The sequence below is a fragment of the Mustelus asterias genome, unplaced genomic scaffold (assembly GCF_964213995.1).
Source record: "Mustelus asterias unplaced genomic scaffold, sMusAst1.hap1.1 HAP1_SCAFFOLD_85, whole genome shotgun sequence".
NCBI classification, from domain to species: domain Eukaryota; kingdom Metazoa; phylum Chordata; class Chondrichthyes; order Carcharhiniformes; family Triakidae; genus Mustelus; species Mustelus asterias.
This window is the reverse complement of record NW_027590139.1, coordinates 126,210-154,041: the sequence shown is the minus strand read 5'-3', so window position 1 is coordinate 154,041 and position 27,832 is coordinate 126,210. Positions and strand designations below refer to the sequence as shown.

General features: G+C 44.6%; 1 protein-coding gene and 1 non-coding gene across 2 annotated transcripts; one reads left to right on the top strand and one right to left on the bottom strand.

Annotated features, from left to right (window-relative positions):
• Nucleotides 1-6,979, bottom strand: LOC144483953 (uncharacterized). Its single transcript, XM_078202518.1, has 3 exons — nucleotides 6,868-6,979; nucleotides 6,509-6,661; nucleotides 1-1,429 (listed from the first exon to the last, which is right to left on the bottom strand). The coding sequence occupies exon 3, from the start codon at nucleotides 1,319-1,321 to the stop codon at nucleotides 125-127; it is 1,197 nt and encodes a 398-aa protein (XP_078058644.1). The 5' UTR covers nucleotides 1,322-1,429; nucleotides 6,509-6,661; nucleotides 6,868-6,979; the 3' UTR covers nucleotides 1-124.
• Nucleotides 6,980-17,838: 10,859 nt separating this feature from the next.
• trnar-acg (transfer RNA arginine (anticodon ACG)) lies at nucleotides 17,839-17,911 on the top strand. The gene has a single exon. It is a non-coding gene; the product is annotated as a tRNA-Arg (tRNA).
• The last annotated feature ends 9,921 nt before the right edge of the window (nucleotides 17,912-27,832 follow it).

The following is a 27,832-nucleotide window of genomic DNA, read 5'->3' as shown; positions in this document are numbered from 1 at the left end:
TATTTGACTTTCATCCAGGACATTAGTATTTATATGTGGGCTCAAATTTATTTACATCAGAGGCGAATGACCACAATCAACATGTTTGTGATTTGTGATAAACAGCAGAATCAAACTCCAGCAGTCACTTGTCAACTCGCTGATGGCTCAACAGGTTGTATTTCTGAGTGAATCCCTTTCCACATTTGGAGCAGGTGAACGGCCTCTCCCCAGTGTGAATTCGCTGGTGGACAGTGAGTTGGGATGGTCGCCTGAACCCAGTCCCGCAGTGAGTGCACTTGAACGGTCTCTCATCAGTGTGACCACGTTGATGAGACATCAGATCGCTGCAGCTTTTATAGCATTTCCCGCAGTCTGGACATTTAAAAGGTCTCTCCTCACTGTGAACACGTTGATGGGACACTAGATTGCTGGAACTTTTACAGCACTTCCCGCAATCTGGACATTTAAACGGTCTCTCATCGGTGTGAACTTGCTGATGTGCCATGAGGTGTGATGTCCGAGTGAATCCCTTCCCACAGTCGGTGCAGGTGAACGGCCGCTCCCCAGTGTGAATTCGCTGGTGTTCAGTGAGTTGAGATGACCACCTGAACCCAGTCCCGCAGTGAGAGCACCTGAACGGTCTCTCATCAGTGTGAACACGTTGATGGAACATTAGTTCTCTGGAACCTCTATAACACTTCTCGCAGTCTGGGCATTTAAATGGTCTCTCCTCAGTGTGAACACGTTGATGGAACATCACTTCCTTTAAACTTTTATAGCACTTGCCACATTCTGGACATTTAAATGGTCTCTCCTCTGTGTGAACTCGCTGGTGTGTCTGCAGTGTAGATGACTGAGTGAATCCCTTCCCACACTCGGAGCAGGTGAATGGTCTCTCTCCCTTGTGAACCCGCTGGTGTCTCAGCAGGTTGAATGACTGCGTGAATCGCATCCCACATTCAGAGCAGGTGAATGGCTTCTCCCCAGTGTGAGTGCGCTGGTGTGTCAGCAGGTTAGATGATTGAGTGAATCCCTTTCCACACTCGGAGCAGATAAATGGCCTCTCTCCAGTGTGAACTCGCTGGTGTGTCAGCAGGGTGGATGACTGAGTGAATCCTCTCCCACACTCAGAGCAGGTGAACAGCCTCTCCCCAGTGTTACTGTATTGGTGAATTTCCAGCTCAGACAGGTCTCTGAATCCTTCCCCACATTTCCACGGTTTCTCCTCAGTGTGACTGCACTTGTGTCTTGACAGGCCAGATGATTGTCTGAATCCTTGTCCACACACAGAACACGTGTACAGTTTTGCCCCATTGTGAATGGTGGTTTTCCCTTCCATGCTCAAGGTTCAGTTATATTCAGGTTACAATAAATTGGGCGACTCAGTCAGATCCTGATGTGATGTTTGGTCTGAGTTTCCTGACGCAAATCCTCCCCTTCTAAAACTCTGTGAAATTGATTTAAAACAGTGAAAAGGGAGTGAGAGAGATCCCACAAAAACACAAAGGCAGGTTGTGAAATTGAGCTGAATGAATCTGGTCATTTGTGGGGCCGGCACTAGAAAAAGTTACCATGGAAACTGCTGGATTGTCATAAAACCTCAACTGGTTCACTAATGCCTTTCAGGGAAGATAATCTGCCATCCAGTCTGGGACTACACAAGGCTCTGGCCTCAATGGATGGAGAGAGAGGTGGGGGCAAAGGAGGGACTTAATGTATCTACAACTCAACCAGTGGTTTGAACCTTAAAACCGTTAACCTGCACACCGAGAAGGATCAGGGTAAGAGGTGTATGTGAACACCATCATCTCCAAATTCCCTCCAACTTTACACACCATCCTCCCTTGTCTGACACCCAGGATTGGATGAGCAGTAATTGCCTTCGTTAAATATTGGAAGATGAAGGCTATCATCTTCAGCCCTGCAACAAATTCCACTTCCGAACCACTGACTCCATCTGTCCCCATTGCGACTGTCTGAGGCTGAACCGGAGTATTCACAGTCTCAGTAACATGTTTCACTTCAAACTGAGCTTCCAAACATATCCTCATAGAATCTACAGCACGGAGACAGGCCCTTCGGCCCAAACTGGTCCATGCCCACCAGAAATGCCCATGTAAGCTAACTCCATTTGGCCCATATCCTTCTAAACCTTTCCTATCCATGTATCTGTCCAAATGCCTTTTAAATGTTGACAATGTCCCTGCCTCAACCACTTCCTCCGGCAGCTCATTCCACATACGTACCACCCTCTGTGTAAAAAAGCTGCTCCTCAGGTTCCCATTAATTCTTTCTCCTCTTAACTTAAACTTATGCCCTCTAATTCTTAATTCCCCAACCCTGGGAAAAAGACTGAGTGCATTCAACCTATCCATGCCTCTCATGATCTTACACACCTCTATAAGATCACCCCTCAGTCTCCTACGCTCCAAAGAAAAAAGTCCTAACTCATCCAATCTCTCCCTATAACTTGAGTCCTGGCAACATCCTTGTAAATCTCTTCTGCACTCTCTCCAGTTTAATAACATCTTTCCAAATCAAGGTGACCAAAACTGAACACAATATTCCAGGTGCAGCCTCACCAAAGTCCTGTACAACTGCAACATAACTTCCCAACTCCTATACTCAATGCCCTGACTGATAAAGGCCAGCATGTCAAAAGCCTTCTTCACTGCCCTATCTATGTGTGACTCCACCTTAAGAGAACCGTGCACCTGGACTCCAAGGTCCCTCTGTTCCACGATACTCCCTGAGGTCCGACCATTCACTGTGAAAGTTCTACCTTGGTTTGACTTTCCATGATGCAACACCTCACACTGATCTGTATTTAACTCTATTTGCCACATCACCACCTACACTACCTATTTCCACCTCAGTGACATCGCCCCACTTTGTCCTGGCCTCAGCTCACCTGCTGCTGAAACCAGGTGGAGGAAGAAATTGCTAAGCAGATTATGGATAGGTGTGGGGGGCACAGGGTAGTTGTCATGGGGGACTTTAACTTTCCAAATATTGATTGGTACCTTTGTAGGTCGAATAGTTCGGATGGGGCAGTTTTTGTGCAGTGTGTGCAGGAGGGTTTCCTGACACAATATGTGGATAGGCCGACAAGAGATGGGGTCACAGTGGATTTGGTACTGGGAAATGAACCGGGCCAAGTGTTAGATTTGGTTGTGGGAGAGCACTTTGGAGATAGTGACCACAATTCGGTGTCTTTTGTTATTGCAATGGAGAAGGATAGGGCCGTACGGCAGGGCAAGGTTTATAATTGGGGGAAGAGGTAATTATGATGCGATTAGGCAAGAATTAGGGGGCATAAGATGGGAACAGAAACTGTCAGGGAAAGGCACTAATGAAAAGTGGAATTTTTTCAAGGAACAAATACTGTGTGTCCTTGATAGGTATGTCCCTGTCAGGCAGGGAGGAAATGGCCGAGTGAGGGAACCATGGTTCACAAAAGAGGTGGGAAGCTTATGAGGAAACAAGGTTCAGATGGCTCGATTGAGGGTTACAAGTTAGCAAGGAATGAGCTGAAAAAGGGGCTTAGGAGAGCTAGGAGGGGACATGAGAAGTCCTTGGCGGGTCGGATCAAGGAAAACCCCAAGGCTTTTTACTCTTATGTGAGGAATAAACGAATGACCAGGGTGAGGTTAGGGCCGGTCAAGGACAGTAGTGGGAACTTGTGTATGGAGTCAGTAGAGATAGGAGAGGTGATGAATGAATACTTTTCTTCAGTGTTCACCAAGGAGAGGGGTCATGTTTTTGAGGAAGAGAAGGCGTTACAGGCTAATAGGCTGGAGGAAGTAGATGTTCGGCGGGAGGATGTACTAGCAGTTTTGAATAAACTGAAGGTCGATAAGTCTCCTGGGCCTGATGAAATATATCCTAGGATTCTTTGGGAGGCAAGGGATGAGATTGCAGAGCCTTTGGCTTTGATCTTTGGGTCCTCACGGTCCACGGGGATGGTGCCAGAGGACTGGAGAGTGGCGAGTGTTGTTCCTCTGTTTAAGAAAGGGAATAGAAATGACCCTGGTAATTATAGGCCGGTTAGTCTTACTTCGGTGGTTGGTAAGTTGATGGAAAAGGTCCTTAGGGATGGGATTTATGACCATTTAGAAAGATGTGGATTAATCAGCGGATAGTCAGCACGGATTCGTGAAGGGCAAGTCGTGCCTCACAAATTTGATAGAATTTTTTGAGGAGGTAACTAAGTGTGTTGATGAAGGTAGGGCAGTTGATGTCATATACATGGATTTTAGTAAGGCGTTTGATAAGGTCCCCCATGGTCAGCTTATGATGAAAGTAAGGAGGTTGGGATAGAGGGAAAGTTGGCCGATTGGATAGGTAACTGGCTATCTGATCGAAGACAGAGGGTGGTGGTGAATGGAAAATTTTAGGACTGGAGGCAGGTTGCTAGCGGAGTGCCACAAGGATCAGTGCTTGGTCCTCTGCTATTTGTGATTTTTATTAATGACCTAGAGGAGGGGGCTGAAGGGTGGATCAGTAAATTTGCTGATGACACCAAGATTGGTGGAGTAGTGGATGAGGTGGAGGGCTGTTGTAGACTGCAAAGAGACATAGATAGGATGCAAAGCTGGGCTGAAAAATGGCAGATGGAGTTTAACCCTGATAAATGTGAGGTGATTCATTTTGGTAGGACAGATTTAAATGTGGATTCCAGGGTCAAAGGTAGGGTTCTGAAGACTGTGGAGGAACAGAGAGATCTTGGGGTCCATATCCACAGATCTCTGAAGGTTGCCACTCAAATGGATAGAGCTGTGAAGAAGGCCTATAGTGTGTTAGCTTTTATTAACAGGGGGTTGGAGTTTAAGAGCCGTGGGGTTATGCTGCAACTGTACAGGACCTTGGTGAGACCACATTTGGAATATTGTGTGCAGTTCTGATCACCTCACTATAAGAAGGATGTGGAAGCGCTGGAAAGAGTGCAGAGGAGATTTACCAGGATGCTGCCTGGTTTGAAGGGTAAGTCTTCTGAGGAAAGGTCGAGGGAGCTTGGGCTGTTCTCTCTGGAGCGGAGGAGGTTGAGGGGAGACTAAATAGAGGTTTATAAAATGATGAAGGGGACAGATAGAGTGAACGTTCAAAGACTATTTCCTCGGGTGGATGGAGGTATGACAAGGGGGCATAATTATAGGGTTCATGGTGGGAGATATAGGAAGGATATCAGAGGTAGGTTCTTTACGCAGAGAGTGGTTGGGGTGTGGAATGGACTGCCTGCAGTGATAGTGGAGTCAGACACTTTAGGAACATTTAAGCGGTTATTGGATAGGCACATGGAGCACACCAGGATGATAGGGAGTGGGATAGCTTGATCTTGGTTTCAGATAAAGCTCGGCACAACATCGTGGGCCGAAGGGCCTGTTCTATTTTCTATGTATGACTTACTCAGTTAATGGTAGGTGTTGGGGAGAGTTATAGCACAAAAAGATCTAAGGGTACATGTTCATAGCTCCTTGAAAGTGGAGTCACAGGTGGACAGAGTGGAGAATAAGGCATTCGGCATGCTTGGTTTCATTGGTCAGAACATTGAATACAGGAGTTCGGACATCTTGTTGAAGTTGCGCAAGACATTGGTAAGGCCACACTTGGAATACTATGTACAGTTCTGGTCACCCTATTATAGAAAGGATATTATGAAACTAGAAAGAGTGCAGTAGAGATTTACTCGGATGCTACCGGACTTGATGGTTTGAGTTATAAGGAGAGGCTGGATAGACTGGGACTTTTTTCTCTTGGTCTGAGGAGGCTGAGGGTGATGTTATGAAGGCCTATAAAATAATGAGGGGCATAGATCAGCTAGATAGTCAATATCTTTTCCCAAAGGTAGGGGAGTCTAAAACTGGAGGGCATAGGTTTAAGGTGAGAGGGGAGAGATAGAAAAATGTCCAAAGGGGCAATTGTTTCGCACAGAGGGTGGTGAGTGTCTGGAACAAGCTGCCAGAGGTCGTAGTAGAGGGGGTACAATTTTGTATTTTAAAAAGCATTTAGACATGGGTACAGAGGAATATGGGCGAAATGCGGACAATTGGGACAAGCTCAGGGGTTTTAAAAAAAGGGTGGCATGGACAAGTTGGGCCGAAGGGTATGTTTCCATGCTGTAAACCTCTATGCCCTGTTTGCCCTGGATCAAACTGACACCCAGGAACTCCCAAATGCTGCAGCTTGAATGTGTACTGATAAACTATTTCTTTTATCCAATGATAATTTATTTTGGTTTTTAAGTATTTTATTAACCTTAACACCTGTTGCTATACTATTTTGATCCTTAGGAACAGAATAAATCTTCGTTACTTAGCAGATACTCACCAAAAATCTGGCTTCTTCTCCTGTCGAAGAGTAAGATCACTTCCCAAAGGCTGAGAAAGTTAGAAAGCAAAAGGGCACCTCTTTCCCTTCCTTCCCTAACTCCCTTAATTACCCAACTCCCAGAATTATATTCTAAGCTGCACTCAAGTGATGCCGGTTCAGAGCTGTTTCTGAGCTGTAGATTCAATACAATACTCACTTGCAGACATGGACATCAAGGCCTGTATGGGTCTCCAGGCCATCATGCACACATCATGATAGGGAGGATGGAGATGGTGTTGCCAGCCATGTACATGATGAACAGATTCATGGGCAGCTGTTTCAATGGGCCCAAGGCGGTGTCCCAGCAGGACTGAAAACAGAAAGTGAGCAGGGTATCAGTAAAGGGGGCCGGTTTGGGGAGGCCATATGCTGATCTTATACCCAGGCCTGGAAGTAAGGATGACGATTAACCCTTTAACACACAGGCTGCTGTGGTTCACCAAGGTACTTCACCACCGTGGACAAACCAGGGGCGTTGTCAGCCACACACTAAAGACACATTCAAATCCAACTTACTTTCTCAACCAGGATCCGGTCTGTTTCTTGGACGCAGATGTCCGGTAGCTGTTTGTCCGAATATACGACTGGGTACATGGAGTCTCTCTGGCCACACTGTTGATCACGGCTCCTATGAGAAACAGAAAACACAAGTGGGTCACCCTTTCAAGACCTTCTTTAAAGAGGGAGTCTCTCTGTTGACGACCCCAACATGGTGGCAATAGTGCCAGCACGAACTAAAGCTTGGGCAAACCTCAGACACACACTGCCGTTGTGTCCACTGAACTGCCACGGGAATGGAGGGCTGCAGAAGTGGATTTAGTGTGAATTGATAATCAGGGTGCCAATCCGCTTGCCCTCCATTTAGGGACAAAGTGACAAATCACCACATGTACCAAATTATCTCGGGGACCTGGGGTGGAGGGTGCTGCACGCAGCAGTGCCGTGCAACCGTAGGTTTTTCCGGTACACGGGCTCCCAAGACTGCCCTTTCTGTGGCCTCGTGGAGTCCGTGGACCATGTCTACGTTCTGTGTTTTAGGCTGCACACCCTTTTTGGTTTCCTCAAACACCTTTTACTGATGTTTTGTTTGCACTTCAGTCCCACGCTCCTGATCTACGGGCACCTGGTGCGGAGAGGGGCGGGTCGGGATGCCGACCTCCTCGTGAACCTGCTCCTGGGCCTGGCGAGACGCGCCATCAATAGGTCCAGGCAGCGGGCGATCAACGGGGCCGTCCATCCCGACTGTCTGCCCCTCTACCGCGGCTACATTCGCGGCCAGGTGTCTCTGGAGAGGGAGCATGTGGTGTCCACGGGCGCGGTTGACGCCTTCCGCGACCGCTGGGCGCCGCAGGGGCTGGGGTGTATTATCGACCCCGATAATCACCTTTTGGTTTGACGTTTTAAGTTTCCTTTCGACTTTGATTTTGGTTCGGGCTGTTCCCCCCTTCCTTTTGGGGAGCCGCCCCTTTTACTTTGTCCCTAAGTTAATTTGAGTTCGTTTACTTGATTGGTGCCGAAAGAGCTACCAAATTGTATCTTGAAAACAAACACTGCGGGACATTGAGAGAGATCCAGTTCAGCACCCGGCCCTGGAAACGAGCAATCGGTCCTCCAACCACCACCGCAGTTGGCACCTGATCAGGTGGAGGGGCTGAAACCAAAAGGGCATCTCAGGGTCATGACCTGGGGAAAAGATGCCAAGTGGGGTCTGAGTGGTTTCTGGGGGATTTGAGGGGCTGCTTTGTGCTGAGGAGCTCGGTGAGGGGTAAAAGAGGCGCGAAAAACCCGGGGTTGGGAAGTTTTGGGTTGGTGCCACGTCCCCGGGTCAGTGTGCGGTGGCGTCCCCTCGGGAGAGGCGGGCTGACCCGGCTTGTCGCTTACTCGAGACCCCGGCTCCCCGCGCGGCCTCCGCACCTGCTGGTGCCGCTCAGGGTCCGCTTGTGCCAGCACGCGCGGTTGTCAAGCCCCGCCCCTGCAGCCATGACAACGCCGCCGACAGTTAATCGTCCCCCCTTTCAAATCTGATTCCGATCAAGAGAAGAAGCCGCGTATTTCCGTCAACAAAACACTCCCGCTCCAATGCGCATGTGCAAGCCCAACCGCCTTAGCGTTCTGCGGGCACCGCCCAAAGCCCCGCCCCCACATCGTCGTCATCTTTTTTAGGGGCGCATCTATTCCGACACTTCACCTTCTGTCCAAATGGAGCACGTTTGCCCCGCACAAAGATGGACATCACTTAATGTCAGAGATATTTGCAATATTGAGTCCAGATGACCCTTTATCAAAGCAAAAAGAAATAGCAAGTGGGAGGTATTTATACTGCAGGGTGAGGGAATGAAAGATGAGCCATAGCCACAGAAACCAGGGGAAAAGACTGCTAATGGCTGTCCACATTCTCTCTGTGGACAACCATTATAGCACCAGGGACTCATGTTCGTTTCTCGGCTTGGGTGACTGTCTGTGCGGAGTCTGCACGTTCTCCAGGTGCTCCTGGAGAACATGCTCCTCTTTTTCTTCTCATGAAAATCCAGTATTTCCGAATGCCCTGAATGAATTTTGAGGCCCAGGTCAGAGCGAATAAATAAAAGCAAAAAACTGTGGATGCTGGAATCTGAAACAAAAACTGAAAATGAACCACTGTGGTAAATGCATCATTGTCAATCTATTTTACTCGGTATTTGTTTCATTATTCAACACTTAACATCAATACATTTATTTATTATGCATCTCCTCATTCTGAATTGAATATTCAGAGAGTTCATAAAAGAGAGCTAGGCGATGATAGGGATCTAGATGAGTACACAGCTTGTAGGAAGGGACTTAAGAAAGAAATTAGGAGAGCAAGAAGCGGTCACGAGAAGGCCTTGGCAGGTAAGATTAAGGAGAACCCTGAGGCGTTCTATAAATATGTGAAGAGTAAAAGGATGAGATGTGAAGGAATAGGACCTATAAAATATGAAGGTGAGAAAGTCTGTACAGAACTGGAAGAAATAGCAGAGGTGCTTAATGAATATTTTACCTCGGTATTCACGGTGGAAAAAGACATGGGTGGTTGTACTACAGGACTGAGGTGGACTGAAAAGATTGAGTATGAGGACATTAAGAAAGAGGATGTGTTGGAAATTTTGAATAGCATCAAGATAGATAAGTTGCTGGGACCGGGTGGGATGTACCCCAGGTTACTGTGGGAGGCGAGGGAAGAGACTGCAGAGCCTCTGGCGATGATCTTTGCATCATCGATGGAGACGGGAGAGGTTCTGGAGGATTGGAGGATTGCGGATGTGGTTCCTATATTGAAGAAAGGGAATAGGGATAGCCCAGGAAATTACCGACTGGTGAGTCTAACCTCAGTGGTTGGTAAGTTGATGGAGAAAATCCTGAGGGACAGGATTTATGAACATTTAGAGAAGTTTAGGATGCTCAAACATAGTCAGCACGGCTTTGTCAAAGGCAAATCGTGCCTTACGAGCCTGGTGGAGTTCTTTGAAAATGTGACTGAACACATTGACGAAGGAAAGGCGGTAGGTGTGGTTTACATGGACTTCAGCAAGGCATTCGATAAGGTCCCCCATGCAAGACTTCTCGAGAAAGTGAGAGGGCATGGGATCCAAGGGGCTGTTGCCTTGTGGATTCAGATCTGGCTTGCCTGCAGAAGGCAGAGAGTGGTTGTAGATGGGACTTTTTCCGAATGGAGGTCGGTCACCAGTGGATTGCCCCAAGGATCTGTTCTGGGACCCTTGATGTTTGTCATTTTCATAAATGACTGGATGAGGAAGTGGAGGGATGGGTTGGTAAGTTTGCCGACGACACGAAAGTTGATGGTGTTGTGGATAGTTTGGAGGGATGTCTGCCTGGGTATTGACAATACCAGAATAAATAATAAGCATCGTCGGTATAGGTGCAGATTAAAGTGACATCTTCTCCCTCTGTCTGTGTGAGTGAGGATTCCCGCTGAGTAACAGAATCTCCATCGTTCAGATCGAGAACACAAGGTTAACAAACAAAAGTCATTGATTAAAAGTTCACTTGAAGCAAGGGTGAAAAATCAGTGTAACATAAAAGAAGGTATTAAATTCTAACACATTCACTCCAACTGATCTATCTCCCCTTTCACAATCCCTCAGAGAATCCTCCCTCCTGCCTCATCTCAAATACCTCTATCCCTTTCTACCTCAGCGGGTTCTCTAGTTTGCCCTCAAATGCATCGTTACTCCTCTCCTCAACAGTTCATTGTGTCAGTGTGAGTCACTTCTACAGAACTCTTTCAAAAAAAGTTTCTCTGTAATTCCCAGTTGATCTTTTTGTTTCACTTAGATTTATGGGACACAGATATGTAATTCTCCCCAGATGGAATCATCCTCTCCCCGTCCAGCACACTAAATCTCTTTGATTTGCTTTATTATTATTTAAATTGATTTGATCATCATTGTCCAGAAATCAGTCAGATTACCTGATTGTCTTCTCGTCCAGAGAGAGAGTAATCATAATTTTTATAATGCTTTCTGATAGCTCTCATCTTCCAACCCTGGTACCATCTCTTTAAATCGCCTTTGCTGTGCGCTTTTAGAACCTGTTCTCCAAAAGACCAAAGCCACAAAGATTCATTTGTGCTCTAAGGCAGGTCTAATACTTGTTTAACACGAAAGTCCTGCTTTTCAAACTTATTCCTCCATAAATTAAACTCCCTTTTACTCTTTTTCAAGTTTCAAACTTCTTACCGACAATGAATGTCACCCAGAAAACAGCGAGAAGGGAGCTCCGCATCGCTGCTGCTGCTCCTGGATTCCCGAGACTTGTGTCTCCGAAAGTTGCAGAATATCGAACGAGATAAAGCTGAGAGCAGTGGATGTCACATCCTACAGAATCAATGGGAGGAAGAGCTGAGATCACTGGATCGAGAATTAAGAGAATATTAGATAACACCTGTGGTGAACCATCGTTGGTTCCCACTAGGTAGTACTGAGCCAGGGTCTTGCCAGTACTACGAGTCTGTATATATGTTGCTGTTGGGGTTAGGGATGGGTTGTTCTACTTGTTCCATACTCTCTGTATCGTTTTCCTTTTTTTTAACGACGAGAGTTTAATTAATAGTAAATAAAATTGATGCGCGATATTACTCACGAGGCTTGAGATGCTCAAGGAAATAAAGGCTTTTATTTACTATTACAACGAAGCTACCATATATAGTACACGATCCCAGACTGAGGGGTCCCAAGCAGAGCAGTGACCTTTATACCTCTCCCAGGAGGTGGAGCCCGACTGGGATGTACCATAATAACTATAATACAGGTGTAACAGCCCAACCCTAACCCCAACAGTAACAAATAGAACAACCCATCCCTAATCCCAACAGCAACATATATACAGACTCGTCGTACTGGCCAGACCCTGGCTCAGTACTACCTAGTGGGAACCAACGATGGTTCACCACAACACCATCTGCTTATTGGCTTATTGCTGACAGAGTCTTCAGGTGATATCCAATCATCCCGTCGGCTCTACCCTAAATAGAAATGACTGTCTTCTTGAAGCCGGGTCAAACCATTCGCGCAGGAGGAAACTTAATGGAGCTGTAAATACTCGCTGAGGTTTTTGTACGGGGTTTTACCTTTAATCTAACGCTGTGCCTCACTGCACAGTAATAGACCGCCCCGTACTCCACACTGAGGGTGCTTATATTGAGGTAACCGTTCTGTTTAGACGCGTCAGAAGCCGCCAGATATCGACCCGAAACTTCATCTTCCTTCACTGTTAATGCTTTGGTAATAATCCATGTCGCTGGTTGTGTCGGTTCCTGCTGATACCATTGCATGCTGTACATACCCTTGTCTGTATATTCACAACCCAACTGCACTGAATCCCCTTCTGATGCGGTTATTGGCAGCGATGACTGCTACTGGATCTGCGCACAGTCCGCCTGTGAAGGTAGAGGAATGAAATATCAAGAGTTAATGTTTGTGTCTGCGATCGTTTCTGCAGCACCCGCCCCTCCCCCCCCCCACCCCCCACCCCCACCTCCCCCACTCCCACCCCCACCTCCCCCACCCCCATTCACCCCTCACATCGATAATTGTGATGGTTAATTATATTACCATCTAATGTGTTTATCTGGCTTGATGTACGTTACCCAGTGCTTACCGTGCAAGAGCGCCGCCAGGAAGATCAGAAACATGTCTGAGTGAATCTATCTCACTGAATGGGAACGGAGTGAGTCAGAGATTGAGAAGGAGAGAGGGAACCCGGGCTCTGTTCAGCTCATTGCAGTGAGTGTGTTTGTGAGAGTGTCAGTGTGCGTGGCTCAGTGTGAGTTTATGTGTCTGTGTTTGTGGGTGTTGGGGGGGGGGGGGGGGGGGGGCTGTGTCTATTGTGACCTCACAAGCCTACCATCCATGCAGGTGTCAGTGATAATATCACGTGAGTTTCTGGCACCCAGGCTAGAATGTGGCGCTCTCTGGTGGCGGGTTCTGCGCGCTGGAATTAGGCTGTTGACTGGGTTCCTCACCACAATACAGAACAAGACACACATGCTGCCGAAAAATCTAAATTGCGGCTCTTTAGACACGGTCTTTGTGACTGTTGATATTTATTTGGGAAAATGATGCTAAATCTGTGAAAATCATGGCTGGAGTTCGCTGTTCAAATCCTGGGACGACAAAATCGGGAGAACACCCATAGTTTGGACAAATTGGTTACAAATCAGAATAGTGTCAGGGATTAACAGACTAATTTGGTTTCTTTGGCTTATAACAAGGGAGGTACGAAAAGTAACTTTATTGACCTGTTCAGAATGTTGCCCTTTTCAGAGGGTAAAATGTGGTATTATAACTCCATTTTAAAGTCACCTGTTCTTCTGTTTTAACTGCTGCGGACCGCGGCTGAGTGACAGAGTCTCCATGAGCCACATCTGGAAAAGTTTGCCTTTTCCAGAAGAGGTAGATTCATGAAAAATGATTCTACACCCGAGGTGCAGTCTCAGATTTGAAAAAGGGAATAAATAAAAACGCGGAAGAATTTATCGTCGGAAATTGTCGAACACAAACATGAGTCTTGAAGATTCATAGGTGGGAGAAAGCTGCATTTTGTAGTTCCATATCTCTGCCACCAGAGGGCAGGACGATACCATGTTGCGTTCAGGCTCGGGGCTATTTGCAGTCTCCAGTCGTGGCCAGTAACATTATTGAGAAAATGTAATTAAAAGAGCAAATGTCGGAACAGAAATATTTTAGCATTGATAGCAAACTTATATTGTTTCACGAGATATATTATGAGTTTTCAAAGTTGCTATTACTGTTGGTATACTGCAAATATTCTCGTTCGTTCAGCTTGGCATTCGGCATTCTTTGTGTAGCCTGGCGGGTAATATGTGTACTTCATACACAAAAGCGCCCAGTCGAGTTCGCAATATTGGGCGGATATTTTGCTGGAGCTTTAAGTCCACAAATGCTGATGTGGTGGATTATTTCAACAATGTCGGCTTTCATCAGAGATGGCTAAACTGCTTTGGCGAAAGAGAAATGAGCTATATTTTGCTTACGCTTGCTTTTGGGTAGGTTGGTTGGTCGAAGAGCATGATTATTAGAACATAGAACATAGAACATAGAACATTACAGCGCAGAACAGGCCCTTCGGCCCACGATGTTGCACCGACCAGTTAAAAAAAAACTGTGACCCTCCAACCTAAACCAATTTCTTTTCGTCCATGAACCTATCTACGGATCTCTTAAACGCCCCCAAACTAGGCGCATTTACTACTGATGCTGGCAGGGCATTCCAATCCCTCACCACCCTCTGGGTAAAGAACCTACCCCTGACATCGGTTCTATAACTACCCCCCCTCAATTTAAAGCCATGCCCCCTCGTGCTGGATTTCTCCATCAGAGGAAAAAGGCTATCACTATCCACCCTATCTAAACCTCTAATCATCTTATATGTTTCAATAAGATCCCCTCTTAGCCGCCGCCTTTCCAGCGAAAACAATCCCAAATCCCTCAGCCTCTCCTCATAGGATCTCCCCTCCATACCAGGCAACATCCTGGTAAACCTCCTCTGCACCCTCTCCAAAGCCTCCACATCCTTCCTGTAATGTGGGGACCAGAACTGCACACAGTACTCCAAGTGCGGCCGCACCAGAGTTGTGTACAGTTGCAACATAACGCTACGACTCCTAAATTCAATCCCCCTACCAATAAACGCCAAGACACCATATGCCTTCTTAACAACCTTATCTACTTGATTCCCAACTTTCAGGGATCTATGCACACATACACCTAGATCCCTCTGCTCCTCCACACTATTCAAAGTCCTCCCGTTAGCCCTATACTCAACACATCTGTTATTCCTACCAAAGTGAATTACCTCACACTTCTCCGCATTAAACTCCATCCGCCACCTCTCGGCCCAACTTTGCAACCTGTCTAAGTCTTCCTGCAAACTACGACACCCTTCCTCACTGTCTACCACACCACCGACTTTGGTGTCATCAGCAAATTTGCTAATCCACCCAACTATACCCTCATCCAGATCATTAATAAATATTACAAACAGCAGTGGCCCCAAAACAGATCCCTGAGGTACACCACTTGTAACCGCACTCCATGATGAATATTTACTATCAACCACCACCCTCTGTTTCCTATCCGCTAGCCAATTCCTGATCCAATTTCCTAGATCACCCCCAATCCCATACATCTGCATTTTCTGCAGAAGCCTACCATGGTGAACCTTATCAAACGCCTTACTAAAATCCATATATACCACGTCCACTGCCTTGCCCCCATCCACCTCCTTGGTCACTTTCTCAAAAAACTCAATAAGGTTAGTAAGGCACGACCTACCTGCCACAAAACCATGCTGACTATCACCTATCAATTCATTACTCTCCAAATAACTATAAATCCTATCCCTTATAATTTTTTCCAACATCTTGCCGACAACAGAAGTGAGACTCACCGGTCTATAATTCCCGGGGAAGTCTCTGTTCCCCTTCTTAAACAATGGGACAACATTCGCTAACCTCCAATCTTCTGGTACTATACCAGAGGCCAACGACGACCTGAAGATCAGAGCCAGAGGCTCTGCAATCACTTCTCTTGCCTCCCAGAGAATCCTTGGATAAATCCCATCCGGACCAGGGGATTTATCTATTTTCAGACCCTCCAGAATATCCTGCACATCCTCCTTATCAACTGTAATACTGTCTATTCTACTCCCTTGCAACCCAGTGTCCTCCTCAGCTATATTCATGTCCCCTTGCGTGAACACCGAAGAGAAATATTGGTTCAATGCTTCACCAATCTCCTCCGGTTCCACACATAACTTCCCTCTGCCATCTATAACTGGCCCTAAACTTGCCCTAACCAACCTTCTGTTCTTGACATACCTATAGAACGCCTTAGGATTCTCTTTAACCCTATCCGCCAAAGTCTTCTCATGTCCCCTTTTAGCCCTTCTAAGCTCGCTCTTCAACTCCCTCTTAGCCAATCTAAAGCTTTCTAGTGCACTACCCGAGTGCTCACGTCTCATCCGAACATAAGCCTCGGGTATTTTAGTCGATGAGACATGCGGGAGGTTCCGGGTTCAAATCCTAGACGAGCCCTTTAATTGCCTCCTTTTGACCAAGTCAGGTATTGTGATTTGTTTCGGGTGCAAACGGCGGGATTGCTTTCCGCTGGCCAACTCCGAAAAAGGATCATAGAGGCACAAAGTTTTACAGAACGGAAAGGGGCCCTTCGGCCCATCGTGTCCGGGTTGGCCATCTGACATCTGGACTGGAAACGTTAACTCTGTTTCTCGCTCCGCAGATACTGCCAGAACTACTGAAATAACCCAGCATTTTCTGTTTTTATTTCAGATTTACAGAATCTGCAGTATACTGCATTATATACAAGCACATATATAAAGCCTAACAGAAGGCAGCATACTATATAACTATCTATCTAGATAGATCACTATGGGAGGAAACCGGAGCACCCGGAGGAAATGACAGGGAGAAAGTGCAAACTCCACACATACTGTGACCCGAGGTCAAGAATTGAACCTGGGACCCTGGCGCTGTGAGGCAGCAGTGCTAACCCAAAATGCATCTTCCCAGAAACAGCCAGGGTCTATAAGAAATGCATTTGCCAGCGTTGGACACCTAACCGTTTGATATCTGCACTCCAGATGGGACTCGAGTACACAACCCGTGGTTTATAAAGCCAGTATCTTACCCATTACGGCAATGGGGTTGCATTCGTGCTATTGCTGCAGCTTGTAAAAGCTGCAAATCTTCATCATCACAGATAGTGACTAAGCCAGGAATCGAAACAACGTACTTGGCATGCTGAGGCAGCAGATCTAACCATTGTGGCGTCCTCTCCCACAAAATTCTATGAGATTCTATAAATTGCAGATTTTGTTTATTTCTTTGCGGTGCAGATGAAGGGATTGGTTCTCATGGGGTTTAGTTTGAGAACCTGAGCACAAACTGCGGGGAATCTATCAGCACAACACACTCGATAGACAATCAAGATACGTTCAACAGGGTTGGCTATGCAACTGGGCATTCATTTTATCCCCATTCACCTCTTCAGCTGACCCCATGACTGAGGGTTCGGGGAACTGGCTGGATGTTTCTTTTTGTTCATGTGGGTGTCGCTTGGTTAGATCAGCATGGACTGCCCATCAGTAATTACCCTTGAGAATGTGGTGGTGACCTGTCTTCTTGAAACGTTGCAGTGTATTTGTGTAGGTACACCCACAGTGCTGTTAGGGAGAGAATTCCAGGAATTTATCCCAATGACAGTGAAGGAACGGTGATATATTTCCAAATCAGAATGCTGAGTGACTTGAGTTGGGGGGGGGGGGGGGGGGAAGGGGGTATGCAGTGGATCGGGGGAATGGGGGCAAACCTGCCAGTGGTAGTGGTCTTGGGTTTTGAAGGTGCTGTCTAATGTGCGTTTGGTGAATTCCTGCATCCTCCAGACAAGTGGAAAGTATTCTGTCACACTCCTGATTTGTGCCTTGTAGATCGTGGTCTGTTTTTTGGGAGTCAGGAGGTGAGTTATTCGCCGCAGGTTTCTCAGCCTCTGACCTGCTCTTGTAGCCACCTCGAACTGATAAAATGTCTCCTGAGTCACAATAAGCGCATCTTCTTTCCTGTTCATTTTGTTGTGAATTTTCAGCACTTCTCTTTTTCCCTGAATGTATTTTTAGGCATAAGTAAGAGCCAATGTCTTTGATTGTAAGATATTCTACTCGGGTAATGTTCGGCAGTGGATTCACAGAGGGAGTAGTTAGGGGTTGAGTCGTGTTACTGTCGCTGGAAATTAAACGCAGAGAAGCAGGCTGAATTCCAACACAGCAGATTGACTGAATTCAAGGGCCATTAGGGATGGCAGTAAATAAAATATGAATTAAGCAACCTTTCCTCACTTAAACGTATTGGTTTCTGCCCGGCTTTGAACCGTCTGGCCAATATGTAGCAAATGTTGCAAATTCCCCATATGTGGGCCAGTGGCGCAATGGATAACGCGTCTGACTACGGATTAGAAGATTCCAGGTTCGACTCCTGGCTGGCTCGGTGTAAACTTTTAAAATAGTTCGTAAACTCCATTTCAGTTTCGATGAAAAAATGTATTTTCAGTAACTTTAAACCAATTCAGACAAATGTTTACTCAATCCAGTCACCTTCGATGAAGAAATTTATCTTAGGTCATTAATTTTCAAAAGAAAGTTGGCCATTTTAAGTAAGATTCCACTGATAAACTTTCATTGAGTATGTTTAAATTATTTTCTTTAAATTACGAATTTTCGTGAAATTATTTGGAACAAGTATTTTAAGCTATCTTTTAAAAAGTTGGGAATTTCTAGATAAATAACGTGGAAATCTTACATTTTTGAAAATGGTGAAAATAGTTTCTAATAAGTTGATGAAAATTTGTAAAACTCTGCGAAGGAATTTAATTTAAATATCTTTCATAGAAAGAAGTTCACAAAATACTCAAGTTCCATCGAAATGTTTTTTCAAAAGTTGAGAAATTCTAGTTAAATTCCATTGAGGAATTTCTTTGAAGTAAGTTTCGTTTAGAAAAGTTAAAATTAGCGAGGTTTATGACCCTGCGATTATTCTCCATTTGAGCGAAGAAGATTGAGGAGTGATTTAATCGAGGTGGACTAAATTAGGATAAGTTTTGAGGGGGAAGAGGCAAATTTAAAGATTTTTGGCAAGGCGGGCGCAGAGAAGATTTGGAAGGAACATTTTTCCGCAGCGAGCACTAAGAACCAGAAACTCATTGCCTACGAGTGTTAGATGCAGTTAATTTAGATAAATATAAATTCTGAGGCCGGAGATGGATTTCCTGAGAAAAGAGATGTTTCCAGGAACATTCTGAGGCAAGTATAAAGTTTATTTATTAGTCACAAGTAGGCTTACATTCACACTGAAATTAAGTTACTGTGAAAATCCCCGAGTCTCCACACTCCAACGCCTGTTCAGAATCTCCTCGATGATATTGAATCTGGAAAATCAATCTATGGAACCATACCCCTTCCCCCTCCACCGCCCCCACCCGCTGCTGTGATGTTTGATAAGAACCCTGCTGATGTTAAATGCGAGGCATCCCAAAATCAAAAAAAGGTATTTTGGGACATTGGTTCTTAGTTGTGTATGTTTTCAATTTGATATAATATGAAAAGAGATATGCAAAATATTGAAACTATCGAATTGGAACTTCCGACATTGTTACAACAACATTAACTGTTTCCCCTCACGGCCATCACCTCCCACGCTGTGTAAGGGGCCAATATTGTAGCGAATTCTCGTCTCTCTAAAAATCAACTTGACTGATTCGCTGAAGCTGCTCTGACGTAATGAATTGGAGATCAAAGGGTCTGTGAGCTGATTGGATGAATTGGCCATGATGTGGAGTTGCCTGCGTTGGACTGGGGTAGGCACAATGAGTAGTCTCACAACACCAGGTTAAAATTGGTAGCACGAGCTTTCGGAGCGCTGCGCCTTCATCAGGTGACGGATGAATTGGAGAACAGGAGGCCGTGGAGCTGATGAGACGTCACCAGTTGATTCTTTCAGGAATGAACCAATCGCTGGAGAGACCGGATATATATGAATATCTTCACAGAAACAATTACAGGTTCACCCATTCTGTTTAATTCCGCAATAAACTTGCTGCAAACATGTAGGGTCTCGTTTGTATTAAGTTCTCACTGTTTCAGCTCTCTTACTTGCTCAGTCAGCAATTTACACAATCTTCCTCTTGCAAGCAACTTCGACATTAATTTAATTTCGCTTTGTTGCAAATTACAATGTGATCCGTTCCCTAATGCTATTATTTACAATCAAATGATAATGACATCTTAACGCTTGATGTTTCTAAATTTCTGCAGGTGTCATTGCTGCAGACTCGATCTCACAGGAGCCGGTGAGAGCGATGTTTTCTGTAAAATAAGAAATGCTGATTTTTTTTGACGCACTGAAAGGAAAGAAACGTTTCGATTTTGACACCGTGCGCATATTCGCATCTCGTTCAGTCTGCAGCAGAATTGAATGGGTTTATAGGTGCAGACTAACATCGTTAATCACCACCTGAAGCATGTCTCATAGTAGTGTGTGCTCAAAAAGACAGACACAAGTGATACTGCAAGTGGACGAGAGGAAATGGCGCATATTTCCCAGAATATTTTTTACAAATCGTTCGTCATAAAAAAGAAATAGGAAAAAATCACTCAGCCAGATGAGGAAATCGAGACTCAGCGCGGAAATACTGGACTTTCCTGTAGATGGCCGGAATTTATACACCTGAATGTTTCAGGCCCAAAATAAAAAAGGCCAAGTGTAACTAACAGATATGTTTTCAACCTCTTCCATTTAAATGTTGTTGACTTTGTTTAAACGCTGACTATAGTCAATCGCAAAATTGCGATCTCTATTATCCGGTGACTCGATTGCTTCTGTTGGGCAGTTTTGTTTGCAATTCAGTGATATTCAATTTCAGAGATATTCAATTCATAATGAAGACATATGTGTTAAATAATGCATTGATATTAAATATTGAAACAAATACTGAGTACAATTGTACAATGAGCTTTGATAAAGTGCCATCTGGATTTGAAACGTCAGCTCCTTTCTCTCCTCACAGATGCTGCCAGACCACGTGAGATTTTCCAGCATTTTCTCTTTTGTTTTCTGATTCCAGCATCCTCAGTAATTTGCTTTTATTAATGAGCACAATCGGTTGAGAATTTTCAATGGACGATGAGAATGGATGCATTAATGAATGAGCAGAAATCATTGGTCCCGTAGATATTTGCCAAACGAACGCTTTTAAATTTTGAAGTTCAAGATAATGCGAGCAATCAGATTGAAAGTAACGGTTTTCTTCCTGAAACAAGTGACATGGGCTCTCAGTCAAACCATTGGAACCTGCAGAAACACAGCGCAGTTAACATTGCAGATAGATAGATTTGCTGGAGTTTGCTGCCAGCTGTTTCTATAGTGGTTATCACGTTCGCCTCACACGCAAAAGGTCCCCGGGGGGAAACGTTCATTAAGTTTTCTCATGTCGGGTGAAGAAATCTGCATGATTTCAGTTCGTTGCTCAACATTATCCGAACTTTGATGTGACAGCCAAATTATTTTTGCTCTGACCTGAGCCTCAAATGCTTTCTGTAAAATAAGAAATGCTGATATCTCTTGACGCACTGACAGGAAAGAAACCTTTCGACTTTGACAACGTGTACATATTCGCATGTCTTTCAGTCTACAACCGAATTTAATGGGTCTATCAGTGCAGAATGACATAATCACCATCTGGAACATGACAAATAGTAGTGTGTGCTCAAAAAGACAGACACAAGTGATACTGTAAGTAAACCAGAGGAAATGGCGCACATTTCCCAGAAGAGTTTTTATATCGTTCTTCATAGCAAAAAATTGGAAAAGCCACTGAGACAGATGAGGAAATCGAGACTCAGTGCGGATCTACTGGACTTTCCCATAGATGGCCGGAATTCATGCGTCTGAATGTTTCGCGCCCATGACAAAAAAAGGCTCAAGTGTAACTAAGAGATAATTCTTCAATCCCTTCCATTTAAATGTAATTGACTTTGTTTAAAAGCTGACTATGGTCATTCTCAAAATTGCGATCTGTATTACCCGGTGACTCGATTCATTTGGTGGTCAGTTATGTTTGCAATTGAGTGATATTCAATTTCAGAGATATTCAATTCATCATGAAGACGTGTGTTAAATAATGTGTTGATACTAAATATTGAAACAAATACTGAGTACAATTGTACAATGAGCGTTGATGAAGTGTCATCTGGACACGAAACGTCAGCTCCTTTCTCTCCTCACAGATGCTTGTGAGGTTTTCCAGCATTTCCTCTTTTGGTTTCAGATTCCAGCATCCTCAGTAATTTGCTTTTATTACTGAGTACAATTGGTTGAGATTATTCGAAGAAAGATGAAAATTAATGAATGAGCCGAAATCTTTGCTCCCTTAGAAAAATGATGGACGAACGCTTTTAAACTTTGACGTTAAAGTTAAGTTGAGCAATCAGGTTGTAAGTAACGGTTGTCTTCCGATTTAAGTGACATTGGCACTCAGTCGAACCATTGGAATCTGCAGCAACACAGCGCAGTTGAACATTGCAGACAGGCCGATTTGTTTTAAGCTGTTGCCAGCTGTTTCTGTATTGTAGTGGTTATCACGTTCGCCTCACATGCGAAAGGGCCGCGGTTCGAAACATTCCTTAAACTTTTTCATGTCGAGTGGGCAAAATCCGTATGATTGCAGTTCGTTGCTCAAAATTACCCGAATCTCGATGTTAGAACCATATTATCTTTGCTCTGACCTCGGCAAATATTAACCGTAAAATAATTAATGCTGATAGTTTTTTGACAGACTCATTGTACAACAGAATTTAATGGGATTATAGGTGCAGACTAACATCGTGAATCACCATCTGAAACTTTTCTAATAGAAGACTGACACAAGTGATATTGTAAGTGATCTATGGGAAATGGCGCATATTTGCCAGAAGATTCTTTTTTTAAAATCGTTCTTCACAACAAAGAAATAGGGGGGAAAAACACTCAGGCATATGAGGGAATCGAGACTCATTGCGGATCTACTGAACTTTCCTATAAAAGTGCATCACCCACCCTCCACCTCAACAGTGGAACTAAATGAGCCAAAACCTGAAATGAGAACTTGAATGTATATCTGTGCGACCGATGAGCGGAAATGGCAACTTAGATGACAGAATGACAGGTTTTCTGACAGATGTCACTTTCCATCAGCCCTCCAATCTATATCACTAAAATCGATGACCTGATTATCACTTTGTTCTTTGTGGATTTTGAAGCGCGCCGATTAACTGCCACGTCTCCTATATTAAGACAGTGATGAAAATTCGAAGACTTCTTTGGGCGTAAAGCTCTTTGTGAAGTCCTGATGTCATGGACGGCGGTATATAAATTGAAGTCTTTCTTTATTGCCTTTGAGAGACAGCGTGCGAATCAGAATCAGAAGATGGGATGCAAACGTTTACACTGAGTGCATTTTAACCGTTACACCAAACTCAATATCAGGAGTTTCTTTCTCAGTATCTTTTTGACTCTGTATATCTTCGTGTCACTCTATAGGTCTTCACCTCGACAACCCTGTATCTGAACTTATTGTGTCCCTCACCATGTCTCTGCACCGGGAAGGAAGATAGTGGAAGAAATATGCAGACAAATTATGCAACAATAGTAATGGAGATATATATTGTCTCGTATTAATTCTATGCAAGAAGTCGGTAAAGGAGGTAACCGAATAGCTTCTACGATTGGTTTTAGATGCTTATATAATCCGAAATGTTGGAAAAAACACCAACAAGGGAAGGTTTGCTATTGTATCTTGTAGTCGGGAAGAAAGCAGATCAGATCCGAGAAATAACTGGAGGGGAACGTTCAGCAATACAGATCATACTTCCTCATTAAGAGGTTCGAGATGAGTAAGTGTTTGACGGAAATCAGCTAACCGCTTGATTCAGTGACAGGTATCCTGAATGGTACGCAGTGAACCAGAATGTTTGAGTGATTCAGGTAGATGACTGAAAATTCAATAAAGAAACTCTCACGTATGTTTGAGCTAGATTGCTGGAAGTAAGCTTACCAGCGCTGCTCCAATTACGTTTGCATAAGGAATATGGAGTTTAGGGAATGCAGTTGATGAAAAGATCAATAATTGTCTTCGAATCCATACAGTGCAAAAGGAGGCCATCAGAACCTTCGAGTCTGCAGCGACTCTCCGACAGAGTATATTTTCCTGGTCTTCTCCCCTGCTCCATCACCGTAACACCACAGATTTTTCGTGGCTATTTATTCTAACCCACAAACTTTTGACAAGTTAGCATGCTAAATGCATCTAACCTGCACATCATTGAACTGTCGGAGGAAAAGGGGCACCCCACACAGACACTGGGAACATCTGCAAACTCCACGTTGCCTGGAACTGAAACCGGATACCTGGAACTATGAGGCAGCAGTGCTAACCACCTTGACACCACTGTACCACTTAATGACAGCCAAGCACGCACGATGGGGTGAATGACCCATCGCACGATCTGCAAATGTTCTGAATTTACAGAATTTCTTTGGTGGTTTACACACTTCGCTGCGCGGATGTGAGCAGTGAGGATAAGGTGGTGCTGCTCCACTGGATGACTGTCAATGAAACGCCAAATGCAGCCATGATCTGCTCCGCTACTTTTGCCTTCACCATCTTTGACGGGGTACAGACAGCAGCGGAATCAATCGCTTCAGCAATTGCTGATGGCGAGAAGTGGGGCTGATCAGCAAGGCAGGATCACTGCTTAAATGTGGTGAACATTATCCATTTCCAACCAATCCAAGTGCAGAGAACACACGTGATCTTAAATGTATGTCGTTAACTTTAGCTACATATTTCTTATTTACACCGCCATTCTCATGGTCTCTAGTAATGACGGTTTCATTAAATGAGACAAATAGAAAGGGCACATTGATCGTCAGGTAGCGATGTGAAAACTCCGCAATGACGGTCGCGCCACCTGCTGGTTATTTCGGGTAACTTTGCTTGTCGAGTTTGTCAAACTCAGGCGTCACCCTTTGAATTATTCGAATTAATTTCCTGTCATTTTAAGGAGGTTTACAAAAAGGAGCGGTTGGTATAAATGAGAGACAGAGGCAATAAGACAGAGTTATGAGGAAAGTCACATGAGACACAAAACTAATCAGAAAACGTGATTTTTACAGCTCATTTATTGGCGGGGAATATCCATCAGTTCTGGCAGAGTAGCCAATCCTGTCCCTGGGAAACGCCCCTCAGTTTCTCTAAAATTAAACCAGATTATAATCGGGGCTACCCTTCACACTAGTTTGGAATCATCGGCAGAATTAGATCATTCTGTTACTTTCTATCGAGGTCAATATACGGAAACCATCTGTTCCCCAAGCTCCTTACTGATAATAATGATCTTGCTGCCTGGCGAGTCCATTATTAAATGGTAACCATGTCATCCAGTGGTCATTTTTAAACCCTGACTTTTGAGCCATTCTGTATTTGTGTGACAGGAATGAGTGGCGAAAATTCAGTGTTCCAGGCTCATTCCCAATTAGCAATTCGGGAAGGGCAGTGTGGTCTGGACTGCCGTTACTTGACAACCTACACTACCCCAACTCTACTCTGGTAGATGCAGTATTCCGCGGAAGCTCCGAGATATTGCTGAAGAGATATATATAGCTTAGAGGGTGAAGACAGGTTCCCAAACTTACCAGAGAGGTTCTCTGCAGATTTACCGAAGAGAAACAAAACAGTTCCTTTAAATATCGGCCGGGCTCTTCTGTCGGATACTGCCGTGTACTTCTGTGCAATGGAGCACACACAGCTGCAGAGATGGAGCGGGAAAAATCCTCACAATGGGAGTTTCAGTTAGCAGATGGCGCTGTCACACAGATAAATAGGAGCAATAATTAAACCTAATGAGAGTCATAGGGACCTCCCAAAAAACAAAATATAACCATCCATAAGAAGGAGCGAGGAACACTTGCGGAATTTAATTAGTTGATTTTAACTCACGTTCATAATAAAGCTCGCCTTTATAAATGTATTTGATTTGTTTAGTTCACTTGGTGTTTTGAAGCTGTTTCCATACCTGTCTGTAACACCGAACAACCCTTCTCCATCTTCCCTGTCAGATTTCTGGAACCTTTGACCCGAGGTCAGTTCTGCGCTTTTATTTGATCAGAATTTGGGTCAGAGGCAGTTTATGAAAACTGAACAGATTTCACAACGTTTTAATTTTGATCATTCAAACAAGCCCCTTGTACAGATTTACACCAATGGCCAGTGAATTTCACAATGTTTCCTTAACAGGATTGAAATATTAATCTGATTTGCAGAAATAAGGAGTAGCGAGAAACAGATGAATAAGGCGGATATGATATGAAGTGTAATGCTACCCTAGTACTCGGTGGAGACAGTCAGGGAGATGTGGAAATTGGCTGCTGTGTACTTCAGGCTTGTTTGAGAAATCAATGTCACAGCCTTATGAAATGTGTCCAAGATGTGCAAAATGTCTCGAATGTAGCAATAATGATCAAATAAACGCTATGAACTCCCCGCCCTCAAAGGCTCCCAGAAACTGAAAAGGGAGATGGAACGATGGATGTTCAATATGATAGGCAGGCACAGAAAATGCAGGAAAGGACCAATAGGGACTTCGGGATCAGAGGACATCACTCAAACGTGGCGAACTGTACGTCTGCTTTTTGTGTGACGCTTGACGGCCAGGTTTGACGGATATTTGGAGATCAAATTTTAGAGGAATACAGAGCTGATTAGTAGTAGAAGGGACGAATTAAGTGACACATTCATTATGTGGTGGGCCTGTTGGCCTAAAACGATACTGCAGTTTGTTTTCTCGGCCTCTCCTGGAGACAGTTGAGTGACAGTTTGATCCGAGGTTCATGTGGTTTCCTCTCAGTGTTTGTTTGAGCGGCTGACAGTGCCGCTGCTGATTGTGGCTGCATCTGCGAGAGGTTTTACACAGTAGAGAGGAGCTCTCACTTGCCTTGCTGAGACAGTTTTTGTACAGGAGTCAAACTGCTTTCCATCACTGTGAGGCTGAAAGCGCAGTAATACACGGCCGCGTCAGACAACTGCAGACCCGAGATAGTCAAACTGATGGATTTCTTCGAGGTTTGGAGGTCAGCCGAGAAACGGATTTTAGCAAAATCTGCTTTATATTCATCATCCCCCGAATCCTTCCACAGTATGCAGTCGGGCTGGGAGTCTGGATGCTGTCGATACCAGTATAAATAATAGTCGGCTTCTGCAGTATCATAGTTGCAGTTTAATGTCACCACGTCTCCTTCTCTCTTAACATCTGAGGACAGCGGCTGAGTGACAGAATCTCCATGGGTCAGACCTGGAAAATATGTTCAAATAGATAAAGAATAGAGTGACGTGACTCAACAGTAAGATTCAACCCAAGTTTTGGAAATGAGTAAACAAACGTGATGTCCAGAAATACCTGTTAGAAATGCCCCCCACACAATCCAGATGCCGAGTACCCGCATTGTCTCTGTCCGCTCTGTAAAGAGGGAATCCGATATTTGAAGACACCCATTCTAATCCCCACCCTTAATAATCTGATGACGTGTCTCAGAATGCTCACGCGTCAGTTTCGTGTCTCGCCAGTGTCACCGTGAGATTGGTAACTGCTCTGGTGACTGTCAGTGAATAGAAGCTCCCCAACCATTCGGTGTCCCTGTTGGGCGAATTGTTCCGCTTTGGAAACGGGATGTCAAGAAAAAAACCTTAATTTTGTTATTGGAACGGAGGAGCAAGGAGTGTTGATGGATTTGGTGGATTTCCAATCAATGTTCTGTGCACATTCTCTTAGCTTTACCATCCGAGCATTGGTGCCTGAGACTCAGTGAGAGTCCAGAGAACGGTGGAGGCCATGGGACAGAAGATTTTTAAAGCTGAGTGAAACCAACATTTTAACTAAAATTAATGTCACGGTTCACGAAGATCAAGGCAGAAAAGTGGATTTAAACGGAAGATCAGATGAACTGTAATCTGACTGAATGGTAGAGCAAATTTGCAGGCAGCCTAATTTTTATGTTCGAATGTTCAGTTATCGGTGGACAGGCTGTGAGATACCTTGCAATCTTCGTTGTTTTACTAAAGGTACAGAGAAACCAAGCAATGAAGTCCAGTTGCCTGTATATTATTCCTGAGATAATGTAAAGCGTGTACTGTGGGTGCTGTCCTGAAAGCTGACCATGTCTGAAATCAGCAGGGTTAGGATATGAAATTGTCATGGTGCAGCTAATTGTGACATTGCCGTTTCTTCAAAGGTCCACTCAGAGACAACCCGATGCACTGTGTGGTTGTGGTCCCATTCTGATATAATGTACTAGGAAGTGTCAACTTTAAGAACTTGCGCT

Bases quoted from the DNA above. Each gene is read 5' to 3' on its own strand.
- LOC144483953 (XM_078202518.1), bottom strand. From the start codon at position 1,321: ATGGAAGGGAAAACCACCATTCACAATGGGGCAAAACTGTACACGTGT.